This window comes from Oncorhynchus kisutch, linkage group LG1, assembly GCF_002021735.2.
Source record: "Oncorhynchus kisutch isolate 150728-3 linkage group LG1, Okis_V2, whole genome shotgun sequence".
Taxonomy (NCBI): domain Eukaryota; kingdom Metazoa; phylum Chordata; class Actinopteri; order Salmoniformes; family Salmonidae; genus Oncorhynchus; species Oncorhynchus kisutch.
The window spans coordinates 47919373-47945020 of NC_034174.2; the positions used below are offsets into that span (position 1 = coordinate 47919373).

General features: G+C 43.2%; 1 protein-coding gene across 3 annotated transcripts; it reads right to left on the reverse strand.

Moving 5' to 3' along the window:
* LOC109892379 (RNA polymerase II elongation factor ELL2) lies at positions 1-23761 on the reverse strand. 3 transcript variants are annotated; one of them, XM_020484886.2, is made up of 12 exons: positions 23571-23761; positions 18228-18275; positions 17107-17228; positions 16717-16880; positions 13603-13862; positions 11896-12020; positions 11686-11758; positions 10659-11442; positions 5680-5746; positions 5312-5483; positions 4672-4716; positions 1-2957 (listed from the first exon to the last, which is right to left on the reverse strand). In XM_020484886.2, the coding sequence occupies exons 1-12, from the start codon at positions 23742-23744 to the stop codon at positions 2841-2843; spliced, it is 2151 nt and encodes a 716-aa protein (XP_020340475.1). In that variant the 5' UTR covers positions 23745-23761; the 3' UTR covers positions 1-2840. The 3 variants fall into 3 exon arrangements, with proteins under 3 accessions (XP_020340475.1, XP_020340467.1, XP_031681805.1); XM_020484878.2 differs by having other exon boundaries at positions 10659-11445; positions 23571-23759; XM_031825945.1 differs by lacking the exon at positions 1-2957 and adding an exon at positions 4328-4481 and having other exon boundaries at positions 10659-11445.
* Between the last annotated feature and the right edge of the window lie 1887 nt (positions 23762-25648).

Here is a 25648-nt window from a genome sequence, read left to right on the forward strand (position 1 = left end):
TTCAATGTAGAACCAAGTTGGCTTTTATTGTACTGATTTAATGCATTTTCAGGTGGGCAGGTTTACCACTCCTTCACAATTCATACAGTTTTGAAATGGTGTTTAACACTTGTTTGCCCTTTCTCATTAAAACTTGACCCCTCCTCCCCCAACATAACAAAAACAACTCCTCTACTTTTGCGCTCTCAGCCCTCCTTCCTTGCTTGCTTGCTTCCCGCAGTACTGATGAGTCACTTAGCGGCCTGCCATGTTAAGACCCCGCTAAATGTCCTCTGACCCATCTCCTGGCTGACGCTCCTTTAGCTAGGCATTAGCCTGCGGGGTCGCGGCGAGGACAGCCTCTCCCTGAGCCGCAGTATGAGAACGATTAGCGATTAGCAGAGTGGCTTACTGCTTCAGAGGGGCTGGAAGGGAGTGGGGCTTAGCAGCAATGCAGCTATGTTACAGAGCTGTCTTTACAAAGGAGGAAGGAGGGGGGGGGGGGGGGGGGCAGTGAGATGGACTAGACCTTGGGAGTTGTGTGCAGCCTAGCGTACATTTTGGCTATTGGGTCAACCTTGGGTGACTCACAAATTCTGGGAAACGACTGCAATAGTTATGGGAAAAGGGGGAAAAATAAAATAAAAGCAGCCCATCACACAAGTTATTTGAGTGAGGCTCCGACCAAGTACCCACTTTCCTGGGAATGGACCCTGTACTTCAGTACTCCTCTTGGGACTCACGAGTGTCACAATTATTCAGGATCTGCAAATAAGTATTTTTCACATCTACAAATCCCTCTTAAGCATGTTGAGCTCATGGTCCTTATAGAGTTGGACTATTAAATTGAAATACAGCAACACTGAAATATAGTTGGCTTTTGTGACTGGAGAGAGCCAAGCTCCTGTTTTAAAAAGTGACACTACCTCTGGAAAGAGTCGGTCTGCTGCAGAGACTGGCCCATTCAAAGGAAGCCCCAATCATTTCACGACAGTTGATATGAGCTCTATCACAGACTTACATTACACCATACTGCAGCAAGTTTGCATCTTCAGTTTCTTACAATTATATATAATTATAATTTTTTTATACCCCCCACCCCCCAGAAACAGAAAAAAAGCTCAAATGAAGAAGTATTAGAATATCTCCACCCCCCTGCAAAAAAAGAAGAAAAAAAAAAGCAATTTTCCAGGGAATACATTTCATATCCTGTCTCTGGTATCAGTGTGACAACTGGTAGGTAGATGCCCCACTGGAATACCAGAACAGTACATTTTTGGGCAAACATTCTAACACAGGTTTGTAAACATAATGTTTCCCTTGAGCTCAAAGGAGCTTGTTAATTAACGAGATCATGAAATAAAGACTCAAAAGTTGATTTTCATAACCCATCCATCAAACTAAATCAGCATGAGTTTAATTCAAAAACCTAAAACAGAAACGCTAAATCGTCGTTCTTCCATAGTTCTGCCAAAACTGGAATCGAGAAGAAAATAATACATTTTTCATCGTAATACAGATTTGTCTTCAGGTGGATGCATTCTTTTTTTTTCTTTTCTCAGAAAAACAGAACACAGCCTGTTTTCCTTTAAATAAGCTGGCGAGGCAATGCTGTAGTCCTAGAGATTTGCTACTCTAGAACAGCCTCCCAATTAAGAACATGTAACTTTAGCCAGGTTGATCCTGAGGGCTCTGGCTCTTTAAACAAAGACTAAAGCAGCTTTTTTTTTTTACTTTTTTCTTTCCCCACTTGTGTTTTCGCCCCAACCCGTTAATCTCCCCCCCACCCCCCCCGTTTTACATTGGCGCCCACCCATACACAGGTCACACTCACGCACACACAAACCACCCTGACCTTTGTAGCCCCTCTTGATACTCCCTCACCTCTCAAAAAAAGGTACCACCTAACCTCAGACATATTCTTTACTGTGTCTCCCCCCCCCCCCCCCCCCCGACACACACACTGGTCTGTGTGACCTGTAGCCAGGTGGTTGTAGTTCCCCCGTGTTGCCTTGGGGACCCTAGAAGTCTCAGCGACTCGACATTGCAGTGTAAACTAAACACGTTAAGGCACCCTTTTGCACTGAGGGCAGAAACACTGGTGGTGCTCAGGGTAGCACGCCCCTGCTGTCAGGGGACGGATACTCCTAATTTACCCATCCCACCCCCATTATAAGCCATTTATAACCCATGCACACACACATTGGTGTTACATCTCAATTGCTCAAGTGGATTCCTTTCCTTGAGCCCCCTACTTAACAATGAAAATGAGCCACTTTGGACCACTGGGATGCAGCATGGGATCTCCTCTCACGTGCAAAATGGCTTCATAAAGTCAAACACATAAGGCCCATGTTTTTTTGCATTGCTTTTGGAAAATATAAACTTTTTAAACAATAAATCATCTGTGGACCGCTCCTCCATCATAACAGTCCAAAATAAATAGATCTCCCTCTTTATTTACTTAAATACAAGTATAATATTTTCTCTGCTTTCAAAAATAAGTTTAATTTTTGTTGTTCATTTTTAGGGATAAGTCCTTCAAAAAGGTAAGAAGCGTTAAGTATTTTTGCCCTACCACCCCCTCACATGTAGATCCCTTCCTCTAGACCAGTGTTGTAATAATAGAGAGGAGGTCCAGGAGAAACCAATACGAGAAAAGGTGGGGGGGGGGCAGTGAATAAGAATTTTAAGATGGTGTACTGTAGCCTCCTGCAGCCTGTGGAATCAAAAGGTAGAAAGAAAGGGTAAAGGAAGGACGCGGTGGCAGAGGGGTCTGAATAAATAAAAAGCCAGTTGGACTCCCCTTGCTCTGCCCACCCCTTAAACCACCTCAACACTGTGGTCTTGAAGCTGGTGCTCTACCGCCAGGACTGGGCCCTGCGCTGGTCAAAGTCAGCGATGAGGCGCTTGATGTGGGCCAGCTTGTTGTGCAGGTACTCGCAGCGCTGCTTCTCCACCTGGTAGTTTGGGCTGTGCTGCAGGGTGACAGACACAAAGAAATTAGAGACTCCATAATATATGTTACATGAGAAAGCCATTTAAAAGGTTTGTGTTTATTTACTTTTATTTGACTGTTCAAAGTTCCAACGCTGTGTTTGGTTGATAACGCAGTGCCTTGAAGTGTACAGAATGCTTGCTTTTGTTGGAGGCCGCCCTGCGCTGACTCAGCCAAGCAAATCAACCTAGGTAATGTTAAAAAGTTCCCACTAAAATTAACCCTTGGTTCACCCATTTTTGTGACACTAACAAGCTAGAGTCATTAGTGGTTTGCTAGCAATTAGCACTGGTCACATAAGCTAACTAATGCACAGCGAGTAAGCCAGATAGCTAGCCAACCCTTTGGCTGTAAACAAGTTTCAAGTCTTCCTTCCACAACTGGTTATGACTCGTGGAGCACAAGTACACAGTCAGACTTCAACTCCACTCCATCTGGTGCTATATAGCTAGCGATTAGTGTCATGTAGAAAGTGTTGGTCCCATGTTTGTGATCTTTTATTTCAGCTCATGAAATGTTCCATATGCAAATTTCTTTCACATCCCTTTTAGTGAGCATGTCTCCTTTGCCAAGATAATCTGACAGGTGTAGCATATCAAGAAGCTGATTAAATGCCATGATCATTACACGTGCACCTTGTGCTGGGAACAATAAAAAGGCCACTAAAAACACCACAGATGTCTCAAGTTGAAGCTGTTGCCAGATAATTGAATGTTCATTTCTCTACCATAAGCCACCCCCATTTTATAGAATTTGGTAGTATATCCAACCGGCCTCACAACCGCAGACCACATGTAACCACGCAAGTCCAGGACCTCCACATCCATTATCTTCACCTGCGGGATTGTCTGAGACCAGCCACTTGGACAGCTGATGAAACTGGGGGTTTGCACAACCAAAGAATTTCTGCACAAACTGTCAGAAACGTTCTCAGGGAGCTCATCAGTGTACTTGTCGTTCTCAACAGGGTCTTGACATGACTGCAGTTCAACGTAGTAACAGACTTCAGTGGGCAAATACTCACTTTTGATGGCAACTGGCACACTGGAGAAGTGTGCTCTTCACAGATGAATCCCGGTTTCAACCATACCGGGCAGATGGCGGTGTGGGCGAGCAGTTCGCTGATGTCAACGTCGTGAACAGAGTGCCCCATGGTGGCGGTGAGGTTATGTATCAGCAGGCATAAGATACGGACAACGAACACAATTGCATTTTATCAATGGCAATTTGAATGCACAGAGATACCGTGACAAGATCCTGAGGCTCATTGTCGTGCCATTCATCCACCGCCATCACCCGATGTTTCAGCATGATAATGCACGGCCCCAAGATACAAGGATCTGTACACAAAGCTGAAAATGTCCCAGTTCTTCCATGGCTTGTATACTCACCAGACATGTCACCCATTGGGCATGTTTGGGACGCTCTGGATTGACGTATACGACAGCGTGTTCCAGTTCCTGTCAACATCCAGCAACTTCGCACATCCATTGAAAACACATATCTATATTTTTAAAAAGGTATCTGTGATCAGATGCATTTCTGTATTCCCAGTCATGTGAAGTCCACAGACCAGGTCCTAATGAATTTATTCCAATTGACTGATTTCCTTATTAGCTTTCAATCAGTAAAATCTTAGAAATTGTTGCATTTATATATTTTTCAGTGTATACTGCATTATTTGTTTTACTTACTTGTCTCATTTTATTGTACTCCTGCAACACTTCTTCATGTACTTCCTGAAAAAGTACAAACAATGCTTACAGTTACATGAGCAAAATGTGTTGACATTTTCCCATACATCATTTTTTAAATTTTTTATCTGACCTGGTACTCGTGTAGTGTTATATTTAGACCTGGTACTAATGGTGCTGTCAGAGTTACCGGCAATTCCGACTGACGTTTCACTTTAACGACCCTCCAAGTAGCAATTACTAGTGGGAAACTCAAAAGAAAATATTGCTACCAGTTGCGATGTTTCACCACTGACCTTCCACCTTTTCAACAAAAAGATGTAGCTAGTTTGACCATATTGTCAATGCAAGCTAGCTAACTTAATTATTAGCAATGTTAGCCATCTTATCTAGCTAGCTAAAATTAAATTGGTAGAACAATCGTCTTCTGACTTCAAAAGCACTTGGAACACAATCATGTCGGACTTCTTATTGGGACGTTTTGCATTTCCGACGAGCACATGAATGCAGCATTACTCGGTGGTGAAGTTTGGTAGAATCTGGCCTGGTACTCTTTGGTGTAGTTTATTATAATTTGATCTGGTGGTGAAGTTTGTAATATTTTCTCCTTGTATTGTGGTGTAGCTTGTTATAATCTGACCTGGTACTCTTTGGTGCCGGGAGGCAGCCTCCTGGACTCGGTGTCTAGATGGTGGAAGCGGCGGGTGATGTTCTCCACACGGGTATGCAGGACGCGGTACTCCTCATACTCGGCGTTGAATTCGTCCTTGTAGGTCTGCCTCTGGTCCATAGACACCACTGCCGTGTACTTACTGTAGGGGGACAGCAGCACAGGTCAGCGACAAGGAGACACACAGGGTCCTTCATGTGTATTTGAGAGGGGTAAAAAAGGAGATACCATCCCCCGAAAGGCTGATGATTGGTAGCAGTGGTGCTCTTCTGTGGAAGCCTTAAGTTCCCACATAGGAACAAAGAGTATTAAATAAGTAAAAAGAGGATAGTACTCACCTTATGTAATCTGGCATCACAGTGGTGGAGGATAGGTCTGACGAGTGGACTGGCCTCTCTTTAGTGTCTGGGGAACAGCAAAGACAATTATACTCCATAACCAACTGACAGCCGAACAGCTCGCTTCACTAGTGGTAGCCTTAAACTTATGAGCCATTCAAAAGTACTGGTATTGAAACAGTTGTTAGAGGCAGAACAAAGAGTCAAATGGACTGATTTCTGAGTCTGCTGCTCAGGGCAGGTCATTCTTTGACCACCTTAATATCATACACTAAATATAATAAATACTACCTACTAAATATCAGACCCCGAATAAATGCTAACCTCCCCCGTTATTGGTAAGGTTAATGTCTTGTGGGTATGATCATTGTGTCTCCAACTTTCTCACTCATTCACAATTCATTCAGGATTATCCGTAATCATGGTTACATCCACATGAATGTAGAAGTGTTCAGAAACATATTCTATTAATTTACAATTAAAGTGACAAAATGACAATACATTATTTACCATTAATTTCATATTGGGCACAACATAATCTGAAACAACCAAAACAAAATGCAAATACATCCAACAAGTCTGTAGTCACAAGCTTGATGTAATCATTGCGTGCTAGGAATATGGGACGAAATACAAAACATTTGACTAAGTTAATTCACATATACACACAAACAAGTGTACAAAACATTAAGAACATTTTCCTAATATTGAATAGCACACACACTATCCATGTCTAAATTGTGACCGCTAACCACTGCTAGCAGTCATCAGCTAACCTTTAGCTTGAAAAGCTCTCACCAGTTTGAACAACGCGACTCAAACCAGAGCATACCAGACCTATTTTCTCTCCATATCCCGGATTCCTACCGCAAGCTCTAGACCTTTTCACCTGGATCATCGCAGATAGCTAGCTGCTATCCGAGTGACTACTCCTGGCTAATCATCTATCCGAAATCAAGCACCAATTAGCCTGGAGCTAGCCCATCCTATAGGCCCTCCTGGGCTACAATACCCGGACCCCTTCTACTGCCGGTACGGGGCATGGAACCCGCCAATCCTTCACGACTGGACTACGACGTAATCAGCTTGAGGGGGTATTCAACTGGCCCCAACATCGCAATGTCAAGTGCCCATCTGCTAGCCACAGCCCGCTAGCTGTCTCGAGCATATTGGACTGTTCGCTGAATAGAGCAGTCGGCAAATTTCTTGGGCCACTATACCTATTTTGCCAATTGGACTTGGACCCCTCTGCTACTCGGAACGCTACTAATCCATCATGACTGATCTATCGACGTCACTGCACGCGGAGGCTAAAACAGACTTTCCTCCGACGAGACATACCTCTAAGGCCCTTCTGCTAGATTGCTAGTCCCGGCCTGCTAGCTGTCTGAATCGCCGTGTCTCCAGCCAGCCCAACCACTCACTGGACCCCTATGATCACCCAGCTACGCATGCCTCTCCCTAATATCAATATGCCTTGTCCATTACTGTCCTGGTTAGTGATCGTCTTATTTCACTGTAGAGCCTCTAGCCCGGCTCAATATGCCTTAACCAACCACTTAGTTCCACCTCCCACATATGCGGTGACATCACCTGGTTTAACCTGTTAGGCCTCAGCAGAATACTGCCCCCTTTGGATGAATTGCATGCCCATTGTAAACTGAAAAAAAATCTGTCCAAAATTGCTAATATATGCACATAATAATTATTATTGAATAGAAAACTCGCTGGGTAGATGAACAAGGTGTTTCTTTCATTTGAGCTATTGGACTTGTTAATGTGTGGAGGTTAAATATTTCTAAGAATATTTTTGCATTCTGTGCGCCATCTTTTGAGTTGAGGGGGGGGGGGCCCTTGGGGAACATTTAGCGTGAACAAGTTAAACGTCTCCAGAGACAATATCTCTCTCATCATTACTCAACGCCTAGGTTTTACCTCCAATGTACTCACATCCTACCATACCTTCATCTGTACATTATGCCTTGAATCTATTCTATCGTGCCCAGAAACCTGCTCCTTTAACTCTGTTCCGAACGTACTAGACAACCAGTTCTGATAGCCTTTAGCCGTACCCTTATCCTACTCCTCCTCTGGTGATGTAGAGGTTAATCCAGGACCTGCAGTGCCTAGCTCCACTCCTACTCCCCAGGTGCTCCCAATTGTTGACTTCTGTAACCGTAAAAGCCTTGGTTTTATAAGCATGTTAACATTAGAAGCCTCCTCCCTAAGTTTGTTTTATTCACTGCTTTAGCACACTGCCAACCCGGATGTCCTAGCCGTGTCAATCCTGGTTTAGGAAGAACACCAAAAACCCGGACATTTCCATCCCTAACTATGACATTTTCCGACAAGATAGAACTGCCAAAGGGGGCGGTGTTGCAATCTACTGCAGAGATACCTGGATAGTAAGACAGAACTCTGCAGGCTATGTACCCAAACAATTCGAGCTTATAAAAATCTACCTTTCCAGAAACAAGTCTCTCACCGTTGCCGCTTGCTATAGACCACCCTCTGCCCTGGACACCATATGTGAATTGATTGCCCCCCATCCATCTTCAGAGCTCGTGCTGCTAGGTGACGTAAACTGGGACATGCTTAACACCCCGGACACCCTACAATCTAAGCTTGATGCCCCCAATCTCACACAAATTATCAATTAACCTACCAGGTACAACCCCAAATCCGTAAACATGGGCACCCTCATAGATATCATCCTAACTAACTTGCCCTCCAAATACACCTCTGCCTTTTTCAACCAAGATCTCAGTGATCACTGCCTGCATCCGTAATGGGTCTGCAGTCAAACGACCACCCCTCAATCACTGTCAAACGCTCCCTAAAACACTTTCTAACCAACCTGGCCCAGGAATCCTGGAAGGATATTGACCTCATCCTGGCAGTAGAGGATGCCTGGTTATTCTTTAAAAAGTACCTTCCTCAGTCTTAAATAAGCATGCCCCATTCAAAAATTGTATAACCAGGAACAGATATCCCTTGGTTATCTCCAGACCCGACTGCCCTTGACCAGCACAAACAAATCCATTGGCGTACAAGTTTTGTTTAAATCTGACATCGGTTGCATTAAGGAGAAGTTTATCTAAAGTTCCATGTATTCGGCTTGTATTTTCATCAACTTTTATGATGAGTATTTCGGTAAATTTATGTGGCTCTCTGCAAAATTACCGGATGTTTTTGGAACTACTGAACATAACGCGCCAATATATACACTGAGATTTTTGGATATAAATATGAACTTTATCAAACAAAACATACATTATTGTGTAACATGAAGTCCTATGAGTGTCATATGATGAAGATCAAAGGTTAGTGATTAATTTCTCTATTTCTGCTTTTTGTGACTCCTCTCTTTGGCTGGAAAAATGGCTGTTTTTCTGTGAATAGGCACTCGCCTAACAATCATTTGTGGTGCTTTCGCCGTCAAGCCTATTTGAAATCGGACACAATGGTGGGATTAACAAGAAGTGTATCTTTAAAATGGTGTAAAATACTTGTATGTTTGAAGAATTTTAATTATGAGATTTCGGTTTTGAATTTGGCGCCCTGCACTTTCCCTGGCTGTTGTCATATCGATCCCATTAGCGGGATCTCAGCCTTAATTAACCTCCAAATGAGCTTCAATGCCATACAACTCTCCTTCCGTGGCCTCCAACTGCTCTTAAATGCAAGTAAAATGAAATGCATGCTCTTCAAGCAATCACTGCCCGCACCCTTCCGCCCGTCCAGCATCACTGCTCTGGACGGTTCCGACTTAGAATATGTGGACAACTACAAATACCTGGGTGTCTGGTTAGACTGTAAACTCTCCTTCCAGACTCACATTAAGCATCTCCAATCCAAAAATAAACCTAGAATTGGCTTCCTATTTTGCAACAAGGCATCCTTCACCCTCGTAAAACTGACCATCCTACTGATCCTCGTCGATGTCATTTACAAAATAGCCTCCAACACTCTACTCAACAAATTGGATGCAGTCTATCACAGTGCCAGCCGTTTTGTCATCGAAGCCCCATATACTACCCACCACTGCGACCTGTACGCTCTCGTTAGCTGACCCTCGCTTCATACTCGTCGCCAAACCCACTGGCTCCAGGTCATCTACAAGTCTCTGCTAAGTAATGCCCCGCCTTATCTCAGTTCACTGGTCACCATAGCAGCACCCACCCGTAACATGCGCTCCAGCAGGTATATCTCACTAGTCACCCCCAAAGCCAAGTCTTCCTTTGGCCGCCTCTCCTTCCAGTTCTCTGCCGCCAATGACTGGAACGAACTGAAAAAAAAACACTGAGGCTGGAGACTCGTATCTCCCTCACTAGCTTTAAGCACCAGTCGTCAGAGCAGCTCACAGATCATTGCACCTGTACATAGCCCGTCCAACTACCTCATGCCCATACTGTATTTATTTATTTTGCTCCTTTGCACCCCAATATCTCAACTTGCACATTCATCTTCTGCACATCTACCATTCGTGTTTAATTGCTATATTGTAATTACTTCGCCACCATCGCCCATTTATTGCCTTACCTCCCTTATCTATTGCCTTACCTCCCTTATCCTACATCATTTGCACATACTGTATATACTTTACTACTGTATGTTTGCTTATTCCATGTGTAACTCTGTTGTTGTATGTGTCGAACTGCTGCGCTTTATCTTGGCCAGCTCGCAGTTGCAACTGAGAACTTGTTCTCAACTAGCCTACCTGGTTAAATAAAGGTGAAATAAATAAAACATATACATACATGCTCCAACTCACACAAGGCAATGCAAGCATGCCATCATGTTCAAAGCATGCACACACTTATTGCAGTGTTTTTTTTTTTTTTTCCTCCCGAGGTTTGAAAGCAACCACTACGTCACTTGAAAATGAAACCTTTGGGAATTGGGCCATGCACGCTAATAAGCAAGCACACTTTTCCCTTTTAACCATGAAACCAAACCAAGACATTAAGGCAGACTACCTTCGTCCAGGCAGACTGGGCTCTTGGCAGGGATGACTGGCGTTTGTCTCTCCTCCACCTTGTCGCGGTGTCTCTTCCTGGGCCTCTGAGCGTCCACAACCGGCACCCCTCGGGGGCTGACACCAGGGCCATCGCCTTTACTGCTTCGCACATCCTTGCGCCTCTCCTTCTCGCGGTCCTTCTCTTTGTGCTTCTTTGACTTTTTCTTGGACTTCTTGCTACTGCTTGGCGAGGGAGGGGGGATAATGGTAGAGGATGAGGAGGATGAAGAGATGGTGAGGGCTGGGTGGCTTTGTGGACTGGAGCTGGCTGGTGGCGGCATGCAGGGGCCATAACGGTCAGTGGTCCTGCTCGGGGGGCTGGAGGTGGCTATCGGTGAGGGGGGTTCCAGGCAGGTGGAGCTCTGGTCCAGGGGCAGGTCCTGGGTGCCACGGCCCTCGGGCGTGCTGGGCGAGTTAGAGTTGGAGCCCGGGCCAGACTGATGCGACGGGGGAGGTCGTTGAGAAACCTGGAGCTGGGAGGGAGGGGGAAGGTGGTGGTGGTTGAGGGGCGGGCCAGCAGTGGTGGTGGTACTGGCTGGGAGAGACGAGCGCTTTGTGTTGGTGGTGGCAGCAGCGCTGTGGTGGCTGTCGTCCTCCTTCTGGGGGGCGCGGCGCTCTCTAGAGGACGAGGTGGGGATGGGGGTTGGGGCGGCAGGGGGCCCTTGGCTGGTGACATGGGAGATGCGGGGCTTCTTCGGCATCAGGGGGTCGGTGAAGTGAACCGGCAACTCGGGCTGGCACTTCTGCTAAAAGACCATAACCAAACCATCAAACAAGGATTTCTACGGTGAATGAGTGATAAAGGACCAATGTTTCCTTTTGATCTTAGCAAACAATTCATTGCATAGGTTTAAGATAAAAATGTGTCTTTACAGGAGAGAACTGGTCATTTAGTTTGGCTCGGCTTGTCTGTTCGCTCTGCATTGGTTTGTGCGAGTAATACTGAAAGTGTTTGTGTCCAGCAGGGTGTACTGTTGAGGGGTTACCTGTGGGGAAGCCGGGAGGCCGTCTTTAAGAGGACTGCTGGAGGAAAGTGTCTCAGTGGGAAGGCCCAGTTTCCTGAGAGAAAGAGGAGACGAGAGGGTCAACTGACCGTAAGCCGCCGCTACACGGAGTCCCTTCGCAATAAAATGGAGGGGCCTGTTCAGGAGGGTGCAACATCGCAAAAACATTCAGACAAATGCGTTGTGACCTACCGAACCAAGATCCCGTTGACCTGAACGCGGTCATCCTCGGAGTAGCCCGGCCAGTCCCTCTGCACATCGCGGTACACAAAGTCCTTCAGAGAGTAAGAGTTATCTTTGGGGTTCAGGTTGGCCACCTGCGGACAAACAGACACGCGAACAAGATCAGCAGCGTCTAATTTTGTAGTCGTTCCTTTTCAAAAAAGTGCTGCCCAATAATTTGGGATCATTAAAAGCAACAAATACAACCGCTGGTAATATTTTTGCCTCTTTACTTGAGTCAAACAAATCCTAAGGGTTAAAGACTTTTGTTGATCCCTGCCCTACTTGCATCAACCTGGGTATGAAGTCAGTGCATTTAATCCCCAAACTCTGTGTCTCTGCATTCTCCATCACAACATTATGCAAATCCTTAAGCGAGTCTGTGTGTTGTGTTTTATGTTGCCCAAGCATGGGGGTAGTCAGCATTGTAGTCAGACAACTAATTTGCTTTAGGCAAATAAACCAGTTTGAGTATGTTATCTATAAATGTGTGGTTCATGCTGTCTGTGTGTGTGTGTGTACACACACACACAAATTGTCTGTGTGTGTGTACGTGTGTACAACTAATGGCTTTAATGTATAGCTGCTTCATTCTTGCTGTGTGCTATGTTCAGTAGTGGTGAATGAAGGTCTTTGTACCCCAGGGAACAGGTCCTCTGTGATTTGCATTCTGTGGTCTAATGCTTCAGAAGGGTGAAGATTCCTAGGGGCAAACCGGGACATGTGTCTTCTCATACAGTGCTACCAGTTACTCATACTTTAAAATATCTATGAACTTAAGTGCATATTTAGGAATCACTTTATATAGCCACGTATTATTTATTCAAGCTCTAACCATCTTATTATCTATTTGTTCTAGTGCTGAGCGATTAACAGACATCGGTTTTTAAAACTAATTCACCGACATCGGTTCGACGATTAGAATGTCATTGTTCGTTTTTTTCTGTGAGCTCAATGTGCACATTGCGCAGTTTCTCTAGAAATAAGATCAAGCCCGAGCGGTGCGATGTAGTAGGTGCGAGTTGTAGTTTCCAAAAGGCCAATAGTGAACATAATCACCATGTTTTCTGTGCTAAACTAACTACAATGACCATAATCCATTGTGCTCGTACTTTCCCAGTTTGTGTTTCTTTTACATCTGCTAAGTTAAAGAAGAACGTGTGATCAATATTAACTCGAGAGCAGTTGCTTCGCAAGGTATCTCTACCTGAAATTACATGATCTACTGCAAGTGATTGATAGCTGGTATTCAACAGTCATAAAAGCATCCCTTATTTACGTTGAAGAACTTCTCAAATAATTATTTTGCCGGACATAGGCTGCAGCTTTATAGAAATGACTTGGAATGAAATAGTACTCAAATAATAATGTATGTAATAATCACAACAACTTATTCAAGTGATTAATAAGTGATAATGGAATGGGCAGTCGCTACCATTTATGGGACTTTTATTATTTTATTCTGTGTTCAACCCACATATTGCATGTAATTATTATTATTATTTTTTTTAAACGTGATTATAAAAAAAGATTATCAGCGCTAATGTGTTCCCCTACCAGTATTGGGGAAGGCTCTGTAGATTTGTTGGCCCCTTCTCCCCCCGGTTTCATCAAAAACTACCTATGAAACACCATCCTCCACCCTCTTGGTTACTTGTTGCAGGGCACTAGCCTTACTTGTTGCAGGGTGCTCCCCAGAGAGCTGCGGTCCTTCTGGCTGACCCCGTCCCGTTGCAACCTGGCCAGTAGCTCCAGCTTCTTGTAAGAGCGCAGAGCCAGCAGGTGGACGAGGCGGTCGCGGTAGGGCCGCTGGGACACCGGGTTGTTGGCAAGGCACTTGCGGATGGTGTTGGCTGGGTTGATGGGGGTGGAGCGTTTGCGCTCCGCAACTGGTTCGGAGCCTGACGGCGCTGGCTTGCGGATCTGGACTTTCTTACCTGATGTTAGAGGGGTGAGGAAGGCATAGACGAGAAATGTATTTATTTGATCTGTTTTTAGTTTCTCTTATGCTTAAAATGGACCAATTAAAATGTTTTCTTGCTAATACCTCAGAATTGAGTTTACAGCAGGTGACTAACTCGCTAACTAGCAGCTAAGTCCCTTGCTGTCAATCCCACAATGACATTTTTTATCAACATGACAACAATGTTATAGGGTTATTGGATACTGACTGAAAGATAAGGACAAAAGCCAGCAGACACTTGGAACCCTAGAGGGTCAAAGTCATTAGGCAACCATTTTGTGTTCGGAAATGTATGTGGATTGAATTTGAACTAACCGTGCACTACTAGTACGAGTTGAATCATACAAGCCTGATTTGAAGAGACTGAGTTCAATGTAAATGTCATTAAGAGCCTACATAGAATCTGGCCCCCAGCTCATTAGTCTTCTGCTTAGTCAGGATGCCTTGACATCTCTTCATACTGTCCTCAGTGATCATGAAAACCTAAAGCTCTTTAAGAGATTAAGGTTAGAGAGAAACTTGTACCCTCGTCTGCCCCCTAGTCCCTTCGTCTGGGCAAATGCTGATAGACATGCGAGAGATCTCTAAGCACACAAACCACACACATTTTTGCTGTCTCAGCCTGGTGAGACTGAGGCAGGTATGAGTTGTCTGCAAGCATTTGGCCAGCCTAGTGAGCCTATACAGTGAGAGATAAAGGACTGCAAGACAACACAGCAAGTCTGTTGGTTTCCTAACAGAATTACATGGTTTCTGCCATGATATGCATGTGTTTAGTGAACTAAACTCTGAATGACATCAAGTAAATAGGCTCTTATTTATGACAAACACTGTATAGGGTCCCAGACCAATATACCTAACTGACATACCCTAAACAAACAAGATAAAATGCAGGTTAGGGCTCATTTTTGCTAATGTTAATAGGGTGCTTCTATTGAGCCAGCTGTTACATGCCCAAACTCCACCCCTTTCCTCTGCTCCCCTCTCAGTTTCCATCTGGGCCATTGTATGCAAATGAATTCCCAAGGGAAAGAGGGTTTAACTGACTAAGTTTCTGAGTGGGTGGGACTTCAAGTTCAGAGCCACGACGAGTAAAGCAGATTTCAGGGATTCCTGCAGTCAACTATAGTTCAAGAGTGGCGTTAAGAGGTATTAGAATAAACCTCCCACCAAAGATAAGAATGTGCTTACTGTTGAATTTTGTTAGACAGACAATACCAATTTATGTGGATAACTGTTAGTTTATTTCTACTGGTAAGCCCTGACCCCCCCCCCCCCCCCCCCCCCTCAACTAGGGCCCTATAAAATATGTTAAATGCTTTGCCCTACTCAGTTTTTTCCCCAAAATCCAATTGATTCCTCCATTTTGTTTTTACAGGTTTCAGATTTGTTCATGTTTTTGCTCAAAAAAAAAAATCACAATTAGTTTAATTTAACTTGGCAAGTCAGATAAGAACAAATTCTTATTTACAATGACGGCCTTGTTCAGGGGCAGAACGACTGATTTCTTTTACATTTTCCACTCTGGGATTTGATCGAGCAACCTTACGGTTACTGGCCCAACGCTCTAACCACTAGGCTACCTGCCGCCCTTGTTTTTATTATAGATTTAGGGGTTTTAAGTCCCCAACATAATTATTTTGGGGGCGTAGATATCCTTTTATTCAAGTGTGCACCAGCAAGAGACTTGCTTGGTTAGAAGTGTTTCTGTAGCACACATGTGATTGGAGTTTGCTAAACAAATCACCACTGGATTGATGCAAATAATCATGATATCATTCTGCCTGGTAGAGCGACTACTGAGGTTTTTGAGAAAGCATTTCCAGCTACTGGAAAACGGTTGTCATTAGCATAATCGCTAACGGCGACACAAAGTGTTATACAAATGCTCACACACACAGAGGGGAATGTCCACACTGTTTCCTCTTGAGAAAGATGAAGGAAAATACAAATCACCTATGCATTTTGTAAGTTTAATATATTTAGAAGCTATATCTATCTATCTATATCTATCTATGAGTTGAATTCCGTAATTCGGTCATAACGGATTTTAGAGCCCCATCACACCCTCTCCACGATCGTTACCATGTGAGAACAAGACAGATTTATACTAGAATATATATCACATAAAGACGTCTATGGGGAACATATTTTAGAGTTCTATAACTGGTAACAAAAAGGGCCATTTCTGTGACACCAAACCTCTGTAGCAGTTCGGGGCTAGAAAATAAACGATTTGCCAGTGAAGCTCAGTATATGGTTCTCTGCTGTGGGAGAAGTGAGTCCCAGGTCAGCAGAGGCAGATTTGGCATGACCAGTTAAATCAACACTGAGCTGTTACATTGCACACTCTCAATCCCCATCATATCTCCACCGGCCAGACAGGACGGGAGATTGTGACAGAGGGGCCAAATTAGATTAGCTTTTACTTTTCCACTTGCCCAACCTCAATCTAGTTGCAAGACAATTGGTTTACAGGTGTGTGTGTGTGTTGGGAGAGTGGGGCTGTAGGCCAGGGTTGTTAAATAAGCACTACTTAAGAGTGCAACTTAAACCCAGATTTGGCTGTGTTGGCAGACCGTGTCAATATTCATAAATAGCCTCCTTCCCTCGCCTTGTGTAACCACTAATAGACAGAACCCAAAGGGCTTAGTCAGGTACAAACGATGGAAAAGTGGGCTTTAAGTTCCATTGCTTTTGACCAAGCTAGTTCTTAAGAGAATCAGTGGTTCAAAAAGAGAGGTTAGGAAAACAAAGCCATTTTGGAGTAGTGGGACCCGGCCTGTGAGAATACTACTGTTGGGGGTAGATTAGTGCATGGAACTTGCCTCTGAACTGGCCCACAGGCTTGAGGACCTTGGTCCCTCGTTTGCGACTGTCCTCCTCGGCCTGCGCCATGCGCTCCCGGGTCACCTGGTAGGAGTCGTTGGTGGCACACACCGTGACTTTGTCCTGAACCGTCCCCAAGGACACCAGGTGGGGGGTCCCTGAGCTGGAAAGGATGGGGGGGGGGGGGGGGGGGGGATTTCAGTCATACAGCACAGGGTTTCTCACCTTGGACCCAATTCAATTAAACCAATTCCTCATTAACAAGGCTCAATGACATGGTCAAATTCTGACACCAGAGTGACATGCATTCCAGTTAACGAACCAGTTTATGTTGGGTCTTCAGTAGCGAGCACTGGCGCATGCTCGGTTTAGTTCCAGAGGGTGCTTACCTGGACACATATTGTTGGATGCACTCAAAGCTTCCCTGAGGGTTGTCCTTGCCCACGTTGGACAGATAGAAGTCAAAGTTCTGAGAGCCATCCAGAGAGTCAGTCTTTGGGATCTTAATGCGCTGTGAGGTTCACATAAAAAGGACAATTAAAGAAAATGTATTGTAAAAATAAATTTACACAGAAAACCAGGAAGGCCTCTCTTTGCCCTCAAGCTATATGCATTAGTGAGGAATTGAATGGAGGTACTCAATCATTCTGAATGGGGTGTGAAATGGGGATTCATTTTGCTCTACTGCTATAGCGTCAGGCTGGGAAGAGATTTCGCTCATATTTGAATGTGAGAGTCAGTCATGGCAAATAGCGAACCATCTGTAAAAACACTTCAAGTGGGCCTCATTTCTCATGGTCTTGTAACATTATCCCTTTACAGTGATGTGTGTGTATTGCCTCTGTCAATATAGACTGATCTGAGTTATGGGATCTCAGATTAATGAATGTGAGTTTGCATGACAGGCAGATCTTTGAGGTCTAAGTTGCTGGTAGTGTGTGTGTTGACAAGTCTGCAGCTGGGCCCAGAGCACAGGTACCAGACTAGGGTTGCTACATTCTGGGAAATTTCAATAAATTCCCTGGTTTTTCTGAAATCCTGGTTGGAGGTTTCCGGATTTACTGGTTTCTCCCCCGATGCTGGGAATCCACAAAAATTAGATGTTGGGAAAATCAGGGAATTTATGGAAATGTTGTAACCTTAGTCTGGTCCCTGTGCTCTGGGCCCAGTTGCAGACTGTTAGAGCAGTATTTATAGATCTTGGGACATTGGAGAGTTAAACTCTTCATAGTGCACAGCCAGGGTAGTCAGGGGTTAACCGGATGCTTTCAGAGGGGTAGCAAGAGTCAGGCAACAAGCCACCAAATACACCTCGTAGCTGAATAAATGCACATTTCACTGAAACCAAGACAATCATTGGGTCTTCAACAACATTGGTCATCATTTTCAGCACTCAAATGTTAACTTATTCTACCTTTCATGGTTGATTTACAAAACTCAGTCTACCAGCCACAGGGTTGGCCCGTTGTACTGTAGTCAAAATTAAGATTTTAGGTGTGAACATACTTACCCCTTGGAGTCCCTTGAATTGTATTGTTGGCCGCGAGGACGGTACATTCTGAAAAAGAGAGGACAGGGATTGGACATCTTCAACGTAAGTGTTGACTGCGAGATTGACATTTGACACATTATGATGGAAATCTGTTACAATTGGAGTATCACTGAGCTGTGGTTGAGAAAAACACCCAAAGCGTTTTCTAATTTAGTGACAAAATTAGGCTATTCTGTTACTACTATCCTACTGGTGTGCTAGCTAGCATGTTTATAGTTTCATACATTTGTGACGAATAAAAGTAGGAATTAAGAGCAGGAATTAACAACTCCACTCGCCGAAATCATAGGCATCTCAAACAAAGTGGTCAGGAATATCAGCTTTTCCTCAGAATTAGCAAATGGAATTTATGTCAGATTATGATAGCAAATCACATGTATTCCAATTACATCAGCAGGTTGCATATAATGGTAGCACCATGAGGAAACGTCAGCACTGCAGAATAGGTTCTTCACTGGCTGTTTTGAAACTTCAGGAACTTCCCTCCAGCAACTTTCCCTTAACAGTGTACACCGAAAATGATTAGGGTAAGTAAACTTGCACAGGGATAGACCATACGAACATTTCCCAAAGTTTAAGCCCTGCCCAGGAAACACAGGCCACAAACCATTTTCTGAGCTCACAACATCAATTCTAAATAACAAAATCCCAATAACACACAGCCTAAGCCACACAAAATTCATGAGTTAGCGTATATTTGTGTCTCTTCAGCATAAATATCGTTAGAGTAGGCTAAAGCCTAGTCTCAAATAAACAAGGTTTTATTTCTGGGTTTCTAAGAATCTGTCCGCAAACAATAGGTAAGTGATAGTTTACACAAAAAAAAAGTGCAGTTCACTTCACACACACCAAACTAACTAGCTACAGTCCATTAGCCCATGATGAGTAAAGTTCTGTAAAGTAAACAGTGTTCTCTTGCATTTGGTCTGAATGCTGAATTCGGCACAGTTTCCTCTACAGAAGTTTGTAGAACCAGCCACAGCATTTCACCCATCCCCCAACACACACTCCCAGACCATCCAGTCCACACATACACACTCCTGATCACATTTCATGCCACCACACAGTGCCAGGGCTAGGCAGCTTTCCCACTCCAGTAGATATAGTTCAGCCCCCACACAAATCAGAGAGAGAGAAAGAAACAAAAAGCAGGCAGTTTTGGCTGCTCAGTCAGCAAGAGATGGTAGGCTGGTCATTGCAGCATACAAGGCCTACTGTTACACTTCCAATAAGGTTGTTGGGTCATCAGAATATAGGCCTAGGCTAACTACTAGGACTTGGAATAGATTTTAGTATAGAGGTTTCATTATCCCCCTACGGCAATATACTTTGCAGCAAGTAGGTCTAGTCAGAAACCATTTAGATATAAAAACAGGCAATAGAATACAAAACACTTGTGTGATGTCTGCTAGGCCTATCATGTATTTGTGTGTTCTGTACCAGTCAGATACAGTGACGCGATCCTGTTCATTTTCTAACTTTGATTGGCTAGTCCTAAGCGCCTATTCACCAAGGCGGTGTTCCTTCCCATAGCACCGCCTGACACCCTTTCAACCCCAGACTTTAATTAGCCTACTCCAGAGGGGTATACTAACTACGAAACAAGCTAGATCTCCTCAGCGTTTTCTAAAGCTAGCTTCCCATTCCAGCTCAGGCTTTATCTATACTACGACTGTGGACATTTTTTTTTTATCTGCCTGCCGCTATCTCTAGCAGGCTTGTAACTGCGCCTGTTTCTCAATTTCAAATGAAATAATTTTGATCTGGATTTTTTTATTTTATTAACTAGGCCCTGAACATATGCTACACCAAGTCTGACTAGCTTGTTGCTGGAATTATGTAACTGTTGTTGACAGTCCATTGAACTTCCCAGGGCTCCTGGCCTCAGTTGATCACAGGCACCTGAGGCCCGTTTATTGCATCTCTGAAGTGCATCCAGATAATACAGGTTGTACGGCCATCGGATTAACATGTTAGTTTATTTGGTCCCTACTAGAGGTTGACCGATTATGATTTTTTAACACCGATACTAGCTAGCCATTTCACATCGGTTACACCAGCCTATTCTTGGGAGTTGATAGGCTTGAAGTCATAAACAGCTCAACGCTTGAAGCATTGCGAAGAGCTGCTGGCAAAACGCAGGAAAGTGCTGTTTGAATGAATGCGTACGAGCCTGCTGCTGCCTACCATTGTTCAGTCAGACTGCTCTATCAAATCATAAACTTAATTATAACACAACACAGAAATACGAGCCTTTGGTCATTAATATGGTCGAATCCGGAAACTATCATTTCGAAAACAAAATGTTTATTCTTTCAGTGAAATACAAAACCGTTCCGTATTTTATCTAACGGGTGGCGCTAAGTCTAAATATGGCTGTTACATTGTACAACCTTCAATGTTATGTCATAATTATGTACAATTCTGGAAAAAGAATTACGGTCTTTGTTAGGAATAAATGGACTTCACACAGTTCGCAACGAGCCAGGTGGCCCAAACTGCTGCATATACTGACTGCTTGCACGGAACGCAAGAGAAGTGACATAATTTCCATAATTATAAGAAACTCATGTTAGCAGGCAATATTAACTAAATATGCAGGTTTAACAATACATACTCGTGTATTGATTTTAAAGAAAGGCATTGATGTTTATGGTTAGGTTTGGTGCAACGAGTGCTAAATCATCACCCGTTTAGCAAAGTAGGTTGTGATTCGATGAGAAATTAACAGGCACCGCATCAATTATATGCAACGCAGGACACGCTAGATAAACTAGTAATATCAACCATGTGTAGTTAACTAGTGATTATGTGAAGATTGATTGTTTTTTATAAGTTTAATGCTAGCTAGCAACTTACCTTGGCTTCTTGCTGCCCTCACGTAACAGGTCGTCAGCCTGCCACGCAGGCTCCTTGTGGAGTGCAATGTAAGGCAGGTGGTTAGAGCGTTGGACTAGTAACCGGAAGTTTGCAAAAACTAATCCCCGAGCTGACAAGGTAAAAAAAAATCTGTTGTTCTGCCCCTGAACAAGGCAGTTAACCCACCATTCCTAGGCCGTCATTGAAAATAAGAATGTGTTCTTAACTGACTTGCCTAGTTAAATAAAGGTGTATATATATATATATATTAAAAATTGGTGTCCAAAAATACAGATTTCCGATTGTTATGAAAACTCGAAATCGGTCCTAATTAAATCGGTCGACCTCTAGTCCCTACAGGTTGGTTCCCTAACAGCATCTGTAAGGGCCCAGACATAATAGGCCTCTGCTACAGCAATTTTTATCTGCACAAAATCTGCAATTCTGTTGTAGTGTGAGATATGCAACGACATTTTGAGAAGGGTGATCAGCAATTGCCAATGAGAGCTTGCCAGAAAGGAAGCCAGTGAGATGTTGTATCACACATAGAAATCCTATTAAATTACTATTAAATTACTATTTATTCCTAATTCTATGGTATCGCATCACCCTGAATGTATCTGGAATCTGGTTTTCGACAAAACCAAAGCCAAATCGTTAAAGCTCTGAAGTTCACAAGCAATGGGATTCAATAAAAAAATCTAGGCTATTGGCTAAATATTTCAACTCTGTATGGCAAGTGTGAATGCCTGACTGAAAATGTCTGCTTTGAGCCACAGCTTGTTCTATCTAAATCACATACTTGTTTTCACAAGACAACGTGGTCTTCAGGATTCTCTATACCATGCTAAGAATCTTAGTGTGTGTGACCCACGTACTATGTATGCCACATCGTTTAGTGTGCGCACCAATCACTATGCTGGTAAAACTAAAAAGGAAAGAGTCAGTGACTGTTAGTGTCATGGCTAGATGGGATCTAGCTTCTGTCAAATTAACGTAGATTTTACTTTTCGTACCAGGTTATGAGAATTTACGCAGCATGTTAGGATAATCATCGCAAAAGGTTAGGCGAATGAGGTTAAGGTTAGAAAAGGGTTAAGGTTAGCTAAAATGCACAGAAAAATAACATTTGACCCTAATTTGACAAAAGCTGGATCCCTTCTAGCCGGGACCCCATTTAGAGGCTCAGCGATGTTGGGATTTTGAAAGTTGTGTAAGGTACAGTACTGTAGCTTTAAGGGAAAACACCAGATTAGAAGTAAAATGCGAGAAAACACCCGAAATCGTCATCGAGTGAATAGTATTTTGAGGAAAACAGCAAATAATCCGATCAATATTAAATGGGCCTAGCTGTAACGTTTTCATAACAAATCGCAGTCAACCGACAACATATCCTAGGCTACATGACTGTGTACTTACAAAGATTAGCAACAGTTGTCCTAAAGTTACTCGCCTGGGAAGATAGCTAGAGAAAATAACATTCACATTTAATTTAAGAGTTTAGTCATGAACATAACACACCGTAAAAAAAAATGGACGAACTTTCAGTGTGGAATGCAAGAGCAACTGGATAGGTCTATGGCCAAAACAGTAAAGTTATGTCATATGGTGTAGCCTACTGCCATTCCAATTTTTGGGGGGGTATAAAACCAACATTTTGATGCGGATTAAAGGAAGTGACAATGCCAATGGAGTGAATTTGATAATTTGTGAATAAAAAGGTGATTTTTTGGGGGGGGGAGATAAATGTAAGTGGTAAAATACACGTAAGAAAATATCGACCATAGTGGCGTGAAAATGTAAGGTATATTTTTTTAAATATTGAGAACTGATTTTAACTCCCTATAATGGTATGGTAACAGCCGGTGATAGTGGGTAAGTAAACACAAACGGTTGACAACTATCTGACTACTTTCAACATTAGCCAATTGATTTAGTAATTTGAGTAATGTCACTTCAGCTACTTTGTTAGTAGCTAGCCATTTTGCCAGGTAACGTTTAACGTTATCCGATAATATTTTTTTCTCAACTAGATTGACTGTCTAACGTTTGACTATTGTCAGAAATTCAGTTTACGTCTGCCAACTTCTTTATAGGTAGGACGTTTGTCACTCATAGCCCCCAGATAACTAACGTTAGCTAGCTAGCTAAACTTGTAATGTTAAACTCTTTAACACATATCCAAACGCCCAAATACTGACTGCAGTGCCAATCCTCCTGAACATACGGTAAATTATCGTTAGCGAAAGATGTCACGCGAAACTGCCATCCAAATATTCATCTATTTCACCAAAGTACTTGAAGTAGAATAAAACTGACTTGGCCGGGGATAATGTAGCTCTAGACAGCTAACGTTAGCTCAAACCGGCTGTGCGTGGCAGTTTGTTCACCAGTTTTGATAGCCTCGTATAACGTAAGCTATAAAACATATATTCAACTTACCTTACAGGTTTGGTGGCTCTCTATTGCTCTGAAAGCTGTCTCTGTCAATTTTACGTGCAATACGGTGACTCGATCTGCATTCCGTCGGCCACAATTCAGTCCATACCTCCCATCCTCGGAGAGCGCCGCCATCTTTACCAGCCCTCCACCATCGTCCCTCTGACGTCCGAGCATATAGCAGCTCTACCTCGCTAAAATTCAAGGGAGGGACTTCCACAAAGTCTTGTTCTAGATTTTTTCGTCTGATTGGGTTGACTTTTTTTTGCTCCCTCACAGACTTCTCTCCCTCAGTATGAATGCTAGTACAGTTCGTAATTGTAGAACTATTTGAAAGGTGATCGATCGAATCAGATGTGTTCTGTCCACTATTATGTCATATAGCTATGTATACTTTGAATTTTTATCAGTTATGTCATTATGCTTAACAACAGAACAACCTTCACTGCTATCAGTAGAAATGTATGTGTGCTGACATGGTACAACGAACAACGTTTTATTGCTGACATATTTTTACTCTATAAAGTCATACTTACAGGGATTACTTTGACATCTATTATATTTGTTTGCTTTTCACTGACAATTCAGATGATCTCACAATTAATATATCTTGAAGGGAACCCAGTTGTCTCAACCTTTTTTGTTTACACATTTTGCTCTGTCTGGAGTACCCCCGAGGTACCCCCACGTACATTTTACAAGTACCCTCTGTGGATAGGCCAAGTACCTCCAGGGGTACATGTAGGCTACCCCAGGTTGAGAACCACTGTTCTATAATGCACTTTTTTTTATCATGCTTGAAAATAGTAGGGGAGTGAACTCAAAGGGCATTAAAGCACAAGTCTCCTTGTGTGTACACACCTGCACTATCTCACCCAGTCAGTCCTCACTGAAGGTTGATTATGCAGCATGTTTTGGTGTGGTGTAGCATCAGCCAGGGTGTGGGAAAGCCTGTGTGAATCCAGCAGATTACTGTAGCCTGTCCACCACACCCATCCTGTCAGTTTAGTCAATCTCACACACACACACAGACACACACACTAGAGAATGACCGATAATCGGCCAGGCCGATATATCAGGCCGATATTGACTTTTTCTAGTCTATTGGCCCTTCTCTATCGGTTTTGCCGATAGTCCCGCTACATAGCAAAACTGCTGCTATGCCATCCGCCACTCACCACCTGAGCCATGAGCACTGCACAAGAGGAATGTCTAGCTGGGAAAATCAGCAGAAGCAACAAGCTAGCTAATTTTTCAACAGAATAGGTGCGGTATTGAGAAATGGAGGAATTGACACAGTGACCAAAATGTAACACCTGTTGCAAATATTAATAAGCCTTGTGTTGACGTGCCTGTTCTTTAACACACACACATGATGTAAATGCAATACATAGGCTAGCTATGTAACCTGTTAGCAAAGATTACAATATCGAACCCTTTCATCTGTGGTGTTAGCTAGCTATATTAGCTAGTATACTAGCTAGCTGGCGAGATAAACATGGTGCTAAGATATCAGATAGGAGATAATAACCAACGTAGCTAGCTGACGTTAGCTAGTTATCATTTTGAACAAGCACCATTTTTGGCAACAAGACATCTGACTTGCGGTGTAACGTTAGCTATTTACTGGTGTGCTGATCTGACCAGGGAGAATCGTAGCCTTAAATTGACAGTTGATAGTCGGATTAGATGACTGTCATAATAGGAAAATAAGTGTTTTAAAATTCCTAAATAAAGGTTGGCGATAGGTTTAGATACCTAAGAATCTTTCTGCATGTTTATGGACAAAGAAAGCTGTAGATCAGTGTGTGTGTGTGCTGACTGTGCGGCCACGCACTTCTCCAACTCAACTATCAAGTTTCCAGATGACAACAGTGGTAGGCCTGATTACCAACAACAACGAGACAGCCTAAATGTTAAATAATATATATGTACACTGCTCAGAAAATAAAGGGAACACTTAAACAACACAATGTAACTCCAAGTCAATCACACTTCTGTGAAATCACACTGTCCACTTAGGAAGCAACACTGATTGACAATACATTTCAAAAGCTGTTGTGCAAATGGAATAGACAACA

What these genes read in the sequence shown, in the direction of transcription:
- LOC109892379 (XM_020484878.2), bottom strand. Translation starts at nt 23,744, where the DNA reads ATGCTCGGACGTCAGAGGGACGATGGTGGAGGGCTGGTAAAGATGGCG. An exon ending in AATTCAAGGGACTCCAAGGG is followed by an intron (nt 17,229 to 18,227) that starts GTAAGTATGTTC and finishes TGAACCTCACAG; the next exon opens with CGCATTAAGATCCCAAAGAC. An exon ending in GCCTCCCGGCTTCCCCACAG is followed by an intron (nt 11,446 to 11,685) that starts GTAACCCCTCAA and finishes ATGGTCTTTTAG; the next exon opens with CAGAAGTGCCAGCCCGAGTT.